This window comes from Nannochloropsis gaditana, assembly GCF_000240725.1.
Source record: "Nannochloropsis gaditana CCMP526 unplaced genomic scaffold scaffold268, whole genome shotgun sequence".
Lineage (NCBI taxonomy): Eukaryota > Eustigmatophyceae > Eustigmatales > Monodopsidaceae > Microchloropsis > Microchloropsis gaditana.
In genome coordinates this window covers 26,820-36,755 of record NW_005803685.1, presented here as the reverse complement: position 1 = coordinate 36,755, position 9,936 = coordinate 26,820, and the positions used below count along the sequence as shown (strand labels likewise).

At 53.7% G+C, this 9,936-nt stretch overlaps 2 protein-coding genes across 2 annotated transcripts; one reads left to right on the top strand and one right to left on the bottom strand.

Annotated features, from left to right (window-relative positions):
- Positions 1-8,024: 8,024 nt before the first annotated feature.
- NGA_2063000 (phytoene dehydrogenase) lies at positions 8,025-8,307 on the top strand (the record flags this gene model as incomplete). Its single annotated transcript, XM_005855175.1, has 1 exon — positions 8,025-8,307. A coding segment is annotated over one exon (283 nt), but the record flags the coding sequence as incomplete, so codon positions are not given.
- A 326-nt stretch (positions 8,308-8,633) lies between these two features.
- On the bottom strand, positions 8,634-8,747 carry NGA_2075700 (phytoene dehydrogenase; the record flags this gene model as incomplete). The annotated part of the gene is made up of 1 exon (XM_005855176.1): positions 8,634-8,747. A coding segment is annotated over one exon (114 nt), but the record flags the coding sequence as incomplete, so codon positions are not given.
- Between the last annotated feature and the right edge of the window lie 1,189 nt (positions 8,748-9,936).

The following is a 9,936-nucleotide window of genomic DNA, read 5'->3' as shown; positions in this document are numbered from 1 at the left end:
GGAGGAAGGGAGGGAGGGAGGGCAGGAGCACGTGCGTGGTGATCAATTGTGCTACAGAAGCATGAGTGTGGTCGGAAAAAATGGCGCGAAACCCAAGAAACACAAGATTGACGCACCTTGGCGATCGAAATAGTCTGCTGCTCCATGGCCTCGTGGATGGCCACCTGGGAAGGAGGGAGGGAGGGAGGGAAGGCAGACAGGGAAAGGAGGGGAAGATGAGCACATGACGATTCAGAATCAGCGCCGAAAAACGAGCGAAAGCGCCGTGCGTCGACGCCTACACACGTCACTTCGCCTTAGACCCCTCCCTCCTTCCCTTCCTCCCTCCCTCTCTCCCTCCCTCCTTCCCTTCCCCCATACCCGGTCCGTGTCCCGCATCTTGTCGAATTCGTCAATGCACACGATCCCCCCGTCGCCCAAGACCATGGCCCCACCCTCCAACGAGAACTCGCCCTTGCTGTCTCGGATCACACTCGCCGTCAGCCCGGCTGCCGAAGAGCCTTTCCCCGACGTGTAAACACCCACGGGAGCGACCTTTTCGATGAACTTCAACAGCTGAGACTTGGCAGTGGACGGGTCGCCTAGCAGGAGGATGTTGATGTCCCCCCGAAGGCGCATGCCGTCTGGGAGGAGGAAGGAAGGGAGGGGCACAGTAAAGGTCAGGGTTGGATTATAGATGCTGATGGTAGCTAGGAAATGACGATTAACCCAGGTCAAAACACCGAACGCCCTGCCTCCCTCCCCTCCTCGACCCCTCCCTCCTTCCTTCCTCACCGGGCAAAGTCTTGCGGGACCCGCTTAAAAGTTGGCAGGCGAGCGCCTTCTTGATATCTACGGTATACTCCCCCGAGATAGAGGGAGCCAGGCTGCTCGACAGCTTCTGGTATATGTCGGGCTGGCGGGCCATGGAGACGAAAAGCTCCTCCTCCTTGGGGGTGAAGGAGGTGGAAGCCCGGCCGGCCCCTTCCACCTCCACTTCCAAGCCAACTACCCGGATGTACGCACTCTTGACGGCGTGGCTCGCCGCCGTGCCCCGGGCTGCCATGTGACTGAAGGTGGAAAAAATCCCAATGATGCTCACGCGTGTTCCGGCGGCGACTCGGTCGGCAAGGTAACGTTCGCAGGACAGGGAGATGGAACGTGGCATCTCGCCCGTGGGGACCGTTTCTGGACTCTCTTGGAGTTTCAAGGGTTGTTGGTCAATGTACACGGATTCGTCGGCCAGGATCACGTAGTTCCGACTCTTGCACTTCCCGGCCCCTGCCTCCGCCCCGCCCTCGCCCACCATGGCGTTGGGATCGTCGCCCTCGCAGTAGGTAGGGAGCTGGATCCCACTGAAGCCACTCTGGGCGGGAATCACCTTGACCAGATGACACTGGGAGCATTGTACACGAACGGCCACCGCCCGCGCCCGCACGGCCGAGGCGCCTGTGATGATACCCGACACCTTAACTAACCTTCCCACGTTTCCCGCCGCCAGCTGACGCAGCGGCCGCGGGACTTGCTCGCTCTTCAAGGTCAGTTGGATGTCAGCGATCCCCCCTTCCATCCCCTCCTCCCGCTCCTCCCTTCCTTCCATCCCTCCCCCCACCGGGGCCTCGAGCAGGAGCTGGGAAAGGGCTTCCCGCGCCCCTTTCTCGTAGACGGGGAGGTACTCCGCGGGTTGGTCCTGCAGGTGCTTCAAGAGGCGGGCTTCGTAGTCATGCAGATGACCAATATTAATTTCCAACCAGTACTGACCCCGTCGGTACCGCTGTAGGAGTTGGTTCCGGTACAAAAAGTCCGACCCGAGGCGGAAATTGCGGACGAACTCCCTGCGCGTGGACGGAGACACGAGTGAGCACGGAGAAGGCCGCGCTCCAGTGCTTGCTCTAGGCGGAATGTGTCAGGCTGACAAGACAGAGCCTAGCCTACGAAAGGCTTGAAATCCCTCCTAAACCTCCCTTCGCACACGTACCGAAAACTGTTGCGGGCCCGTTCCTTCTCGAAGAGAGACTCGTCTACGACCTGCGCCGCGCCCGTGTATTGCGGGTTCGTATTTACTACTGTGACGCGATCGCTATCGAAATCCATGCTCCCAGGTCTTTTGTGCACTCTTGCCAATGGCCTGGACAGAGATTATCCCCCGCTCTATAGATGTACTTTTCAATTACTTGTTCTCTTTCCTCCGCTTTTTGGCCTCAATGAGATGTGATGATTGACCCCCCCCCAATCCCTTCTTCTCTTCGAACGACAAGCTTGGCCGCTCTCAGCGGTTTCTCGAGGAGCCCCGTATCAATTTTTCTATAGAGAAAAGATCCACGAACGCAGATTACTGTGAGGCTGCTCTTGCCTGTGTATGTGGGTTCATATATGAGGACATAACGTATGAGAGAAAAGGACTTGATACGTCGCTTTATCGCGGTCGAATGGAAACGCCATAAAACCACCATCGTATACGAAATGTCCATGCAAGATGTCATCGTTCTCAATCGCGTAGTGTATTGATTGTCACGCGAAATTGCAGCTGCTTGGCATCTGCGACAGAAAGTAATCCTAAGTGGAGGAAACATGCAGTAGGGAATGCAACAACCTGCCCGGAACCTAGCAATCGACTAAATCCACTGTAAGCTTGTCCCGATGCCTACAATCACATCTTCAGTTTCAGATACGTGAAACAGTGAGGTTATGGCGACTTTTGTAAGGCTTGACGTCCTACTCTTGTGTTCACAGGGCCGGAATGAGGTCGGGAATCGCGTATTTTTTTGGGCGATCACGTCCCGGCAGAAAAAGGCGGGAGACGGAAGGCGATGGTGCTTTTACCGTCTGGAAAAGACAAAGGGCCTAATGTAAGGCCTGCAACGCCACGCATATGAGAATGCTGAGAGGCAGCAAAGCTCAAGAAATTAAAGCTCAAGCCATTCACCTTCAAGTAATGTATATAAATGTATAATGTTGTTCATCGACACCGTTCCAATCCAGTCGACCTTCTCAACCTCCCCTACCCTATCCCCTTTCTTACTTCAACGCAAAGGGGTAACCACTGCATCTTTCTGATGCAATAACAAAAGAGGAAGCGGGAAAGAAAGTCAACGCTTTCTGTTCGGGAATTCCCTATTTTCTTGAATTTAGGTCCTTAGATGTCGCCCTTTCATATTCCACCCTTCCTTGTCCCCTCCTGCTGTCAATGCCATTTGAAGCTGCTCCACCTCTTCTCCGTGAGAAAATACCCATACATCATCCAACAATCGATCGTCTGTATCTCCCGTGAACCCCGCAAAACCACCCACGACAATTGAATGCTTCTCGCCGTGTCCAACCCCCGCGTACGCGCGAGCCCCTGGGGATGAGGGGAAATCCTCTTTAGACCATCGCTCGATTGGAGGCAAATCGAATCGGAAAGTCGTCGCAAGAAAGGAAGAAGGAAGGGTATCGTGGGTGGTATTGAGGCCACCAAAGATGCGGAAGGAAGGGAATGAAGGGGAAGAGGAATGAAGTGCGACGTGACCGCTATAATGTGGGGAGATGGAGGAAAAAGACAGTGAGAACGTGTTGTAGGGGACTTGTCATGCATCTATACCTCTTCAATCGGCTCAAAAAATACTCTAGACGGATAAATTTGCCGCAGTGACACACCCCTTTGCGATTCCCTTCCCCCCTTTTCGACCACTCACTGTCGCACAGGAAGACGGGTGATTGACTCGTCGTCCGCCGTTCCCATTGCCAGCACGCGCCACGCGTATGTCCGCCTGTGCCAATCAAACGTCATCAAATAAACCTCGTTTCGATCCTCTCCCATCGCGTCCACGCCGCCCACGAGGATGAGCCCGGCCTTCGACGAGGAAGGGGGGGAGGAAGAGGGGGAGGGCGTGGCGCCTGTCGAGGTGCTCGGGACCGCGACATGATGCCACCGGGCTGGAAAATTCACGCTCGAGGGGAGGGAAGATCGACGGGTCGGAGGAAAAGGAATGTTTTTTATCCCTTCATCCCCATACGCAGCAGAGTAAGAGGAGGGATGCGACTCCTTTCCTACCCCCGACTCCATTTGTTCCGGTCTTAAACGGATCCACCCTTCCGAAACCAACAAGTCTTGATCCACAGGTCTCCCCTCAGTCTTTTGGCGCGCCTGTGCACCAAGTCGCATCGCCCACACCTGGTTGTCCTCCGCCCCGACTTTACCGAACCCTCCCACCAATACAAGGACTTTCCCAACCGCTTCGTCTGCCACCACGCTCAAGGACGCCGCCGCACGCGGGGTAGGCCACACATCTTCGTCCGTGCGGCTTCTGTCCGATGCTGGGATTTCACGCCACTCCGATGTCATGGCGTTGTATGCCCACATATCGCTCAAAAATGCTTGGGAGGAGTCCTGGCCCCCGAACGCGTACAGCACGTCGTCCTCCTTATCCACCGCACTGGCCGCACCAAAACGGGCGGAGGGAGCAGACGAAGGATGCGAGGACACGGGATTGCCCATATTATCCGTCCCTCCATCGGAGCGGAGACCTGTGTGTTGCTTCCATGATCCTTCTTTCAGGTCTGGCGAGAGGCTAAGCTCCCAATGCGCATCGACGGGGGAGAAGCAACACGATGAGGTACACCCTCCGTAAAGAAGAAATTTCGTGCCGTTGGCAAACGCCCCCGTTATGGCAGACATGGTGGGGGGAGGACGAAGGTCTCCTTGAGGTACTGAGACCGGCCACCATGTAGGAAGAGATGACGCCGAACGGTAAAGGAGAAAAGCGAGGAGAGGGACATTCCGCATCCCTGTGGAAGGTGCAAGAAAATTGTGCTGTACGCACGACGTAAGATGTCGTTAGCATCCTGAAAGGTTTCAATTATTTCAATGAGACGTATACACCAGGAACACATGCTTAGGGACTGACGACGTCGGTTTAGCGACGTCTCCTGTCCTACTCGGAAATTAAGGTTTTTTGGGTCCTAAAACTTTTCTTTACTTAGTTGACTGATGCAGTGCAGATGACAAGAGAGCCACGCTGTAGACGGCCTACTCATCGATCAAATTCTGCACGATCAAATTTCTGTACCATGGATCATGTTCGAATGGTTTTGACTCATCCCAAAAGCTTCTTGAAGAAGCGCGTCCCTACTCCGCAAACCAATGCTGCCTCAATTTCAACGAATCTAACTCACTAAATGAATGCCCACAGGACCTGCTGCGTTCTATTCATTACAATTACAATGCCCTCAACCTTTGCTTCCTTTACGGTACGTGTTTAGTAACTCTTGGCCCTCGTGGAAAGGGATGTAAGAAAGTACAAGACTTGGCTGACGTATGTGCCCTCCCACACGAGAAAGAGTAACCTTTCTTACCCATCCGTCGTGACAACAAATTGAAAGCCATTTCCGTATGTCAGTGATTTATTCTCAATAAAGATCGATGCCACGATGGCTATGCGTGCCTTAGCGTTGTAGACTTTTTTCGAGGGACGCCAGCAATTTGGAGGTTGGCTTCTTGTTGCCTTCTTCCTCTTCCTTCATCAAACATCATGCGAATAAGTCAGGCTGACCGCTCAAGATTGGCTCCTACTTCTTGCTATGATCGCAGTGTCTTTGTGATGAAAACCTGGTCGTTTGCGCCAGTATTTGATGTAACGGGTAGTAGCTCACCCATTTGTTCCCTACATTTGCCCCACTTCGCTCTCTCAGGCCGTCCTCTTTTTCGCCTCTACGGTGGCCGCTGAGGTTTGCCATCTCTATAGCTCTACCATTGAGTCCCCTTGCTTCACCCTACTTCGAAATGAGTCTGGTTACGAAGTTCGCGAGTACCGGGGAGAGGAAATGTGGACCAGGTAAGGGAGGGGAGGACGAGGAGTGGAGGGAGGGAGAGGAGGGAAGGGAATGGGGATGACGGGGAGAAGAATTTTAAAGGATGGTGAGAAGCTGAGAGAATCAGGGAGGAATGAGGAGAAAGGTTGAAAAGAAACAGTGGGTGAAGAGAACGAGACGAGGGAAGGGATCCAAAGGATCGGGGTCGGGAGTGTCTCTTTCGTGGCATGGTATGATTACGTACTATAGTGTATGATATAGTATGTCCCTCGCTCACATTTGATCTCCTCCTCGTCCAACCCGTGCAGTGCTTACGTGCGAAGCCCGTCCTTCGCGCAAGCCCAGAACAAAGGCTTCATGGCGAATTTTGACTACATTTCTGGTACGTCTTATCTCTGCTTTACGCTTATACTTTGCAAGCTCCCCGCCCTGCCTGAGTGCCCACACTCCCCTTTGCGTCCTTGTCTCCCTGGACCAGGTGAGAATTCCGAGGGGGAGAAAATTCCCATGACCGCGCCCGTGACCTTCCGGAGGGCGCCCGACGACCAAGTCGGCTGGCTCGTCTCCTTCTTCGTGCCCTCCAAATACCCGAGTCGGGAGGAAGTCCCCGCCCCCAAGGACGAGTCCATCTCCATCATGTCATTGGGGCCGGCCACCTACGCCGTTCGTGTCTTCGATGGCTTCGCCACGTTCGGGTGAGGGGCATAGGGATGTTCTCCCCCCTGTCTATGCGTCCCCCCCCTCTAAGCCTCCCCCTAACGTCCTCCCACCATTCTTTTCGCCGTCCTTCCAGGGACTTCGACAAGAACGAGTACGAGTTAAAAAAGGCCCTACTGGCCGATGGTGTCACACCCGTGGAAGACGCAGAGAACGGTGTGCTTTGGGCGGGATATGACAGTCCGTTTGTCTACGTGAACAGGCACAACGAGGTCTGGGTGCGCGTGGCTTGAACATAGAGCTTGCAAAGGCAGAGAATCAGGAGTGGTTTTGACGATGTTCAAAGAGGAAACGAAACGGGAATTGCTTGAACGTTGGAGGCGTAAGGCCAAAAGAAAGGCTAACTGCGCTCGAAAAACGTGCGATGTACGCGGAGGGGGAAAGACTGCCACGTGAGGAGGTTGGATGTAAGTACAGGTGGCCGGAAAAAGACTTTGGGAGGATTTCAAGCGATTCCTGTGCGTTTATCTAGAATTTGGATCTGACGAAGAATATCAGGTGTACGTGCACCTCATGAAGCACTCTTGAAATATATCGATATCACTCGAAAAATCGAAGAATCATACACGGAAGTCGGCACAAGGGGGACGTGTTTAAATCGTTTACCTGGTCTGACGTCCCGCGTTTCATTCAGTTTAATTTATATTGTATACTTTTGTGGTGAGGAATATAGCGCTTACAACATCGCATGGTTGATCCTAGGCCCACCTAAATGAGGGGAACAGGCATGGAATATTTACGCTATATGAACGGTGTAAGGTACGATCTTCTCGTCCACCTTAAATAAAAGTGATGCTCGCCGTACACTCATGCTAGAATGAGTAAGCGTTCTATTCAAAATTTAATTTCTATCGTAAAGCAGCATTGAACCGAGTTTGCACGGGGTTCTTGTAAACAGCACCTGTGAGCGTGCGTTGGGCTTACAAGTAGTAGCAGGAAACGTTAATGACCGAATGTCCATTGCAATTAAAATAACGAATTTTCATATATTTGAAAAAATAAACTCGACCACTTAGAAGGTTTCAACACTATCTGACGCCGAAAGGCTCCGTCTCGATTCATAAGAAGTGGAAGTGGGATAATTATACCGTGTGGCCCATGCCGGGAGGTTGGTGAGCTTGAGCAACGACGCATTTCCACTTCATCGCTTAACTCACAGACGCATCCACATACATGATGATAACACAACAGAACGACATTCCGCCTATGTCTATTGTTGAACGGGACGCCTCGCTTCGGCCACCGTCATGAAGAGCACCCCTTGGATACCTCCATCGTCGTCAGTGCCGGGACGGCCTCGTCCTCGAGTTTACCTCCTTATCTCCTGTCTCCTCCTCTTATCTATTCTCGAGGTTTACACTTTCCTTACAACTCAAGTGCTACGTGAAAGCTCTGTCACGATCAGTCACAACAAATTCCGCCTTCAATCCCGGATTTCGGCGCTTCCACCTAAGCAAATCGTTGTCATCGGCGCTGGCATCGGTGGACTTGTCACGGCCGGACGCTTGGCTCGTGCGACCCGTGGTCGTAATGTCTCAATCACGATTGTGGAGAAAAATGATAGGGAAAGTGCTGGAGGCCGGTTAGGAGAGTATACCTGGGAGGGGCATAGGTGGGAGACCGGACCGAGCCTACTGCTGCTACCGGATGTATATATGGAGATATTTGAGCACTTGGGTGGATCTTTTCCCAGTGCATCAAGCAGCACGACAGAAAGAACCAGCAAAGAAGACATAACGCGGACAAGCGCAGCCAAATGCGGGGGCGGCCGATGGGAAAGACAGGCAGAGCCGCCCATAGCTTCCGGGGGCTCCGTGTCAGATGGTATAGGGCCCTCACGCCTGACCAAAGTGGAACCTAGTTACCTCGTGATATTTGGAGACAACGATCGACTTGAACTGTACAGCAACCGGAGTCGCATGGTGGAAGCCATCAATCGCTTGGAGCCCGGTGGCTTCCCTCGGTATCAAGACTATCTCGAGAGCGCTCAAAACAATTTGGATTTTGGCTTGTCGGCATTCATCAAAGAATCGCCGCAATGGGAGTATTTCCCCGCCTTTTGCAGAAATTTGAACCTGAACGCACGCTTTTGGCCCTTAGCATCGCATCACAGACAGCTGGAAGGCTTGTTTGATTCGAAAAAGTTGCAAGCCGCCCTCTCCTTTCAGGATTTGTACGTGGGACTCACACCCTACGAGGCCCCCGCCGTTTTCTCCTTGCTCCAGGCCATTGAACTCAATCAAGGCGTCTTCTATCCTTTGGGCGGGTTCGCACAGGTATGAGCACTTTGTTCAACGACGCTTAAAATCTTGGCAGTCGTTAATTCTCACGCCTGAGAGATTCAGGATTAGAGATAGGATCGGGCGGGTTCAGGAATGGGGGAGCGACATAGACGTGGTCTCAATGAGCGACCTCGGTTTTATGCCTCCCTTTGCTGCGCCTCTGAGCTGCCTCCAGGGTCCTAGAGTGGCTGGGTAGCCCCTCACGCTCCACGAGTCCGCCCCCTTTCTTTAACATTCTTGACCTCTATTCGTGCGTTCCCCCCTTACTGCAGGTCAGTCGTGAGCTCCTCCGACTCGTGGAGGCAAACGGCGTTTGCTGTCTATTTGACAGTCCCGTTGCCGAGATACTCGTGGAAAGCGCTGGCACAGGCATGACCGTTGTGGAGGGAAAGGATTCGGGGAAGGTGGCTACGAGTTGTTCACTTGCGGACAGCATCTTTTATCCCAAAAACAAACCTCATCATCATCATTCACCTCCCTTTCCCTCTTCCTTTCTCCGATGCCGCACTTTTCCCAGGACTACGCACCCGCGGTGTCCGCCTCCAGAACCATCACGTCCTCCCCGCGGATCTGGTCGTCAGCAATGTGGACCTACCGTACACGAACAAATACCTCTTTTCCCGCCTCCATGCCCAGTCCAAAGACCACGACACTCGAGGCTTCTCGTCCTCCGTCATCTCCTTCCTGTGGGCGTTTGACAGGCCCTTGCCTTCGTTGCGCCATCATACGACATTTTTGGCAGCCCGGGAGGAGGAGGTGGAGGCGGAGGGAGGGCGTAAGGAGGGAGGGAGGAGCGGTGCGAAGGAAGGAATCGACCCGGCGAAGGCAGCCTGGGAGGCCGTTTTTAAAGACAAGCGCTTTGACGGTCGTTTCCTCAATTTTTACGTGCATGCACCGGCGCGCACGGACACCTCCGTGTGTCCCCCGGGGCATGACGCGGTGATGGTTTTGGTACCCTGTCCGGTACTGGGGAAGGAAGAAGGGGGGCAGGAGGAGGAGGAGGAGGAAGCTCGCATGATTGCCGACGCACGGGAGGCGGTGTTGGCCCGCTTCGAAAGTGTGATGAGGATGGAAGACGTGCGGGATGGCCTCATTCACGAGCGAGTGATTGGGCCTCGGGAATGGCGGGAAAAATACAGCCTCAGTCGAGGAGCCGTCTTTGGGTTGA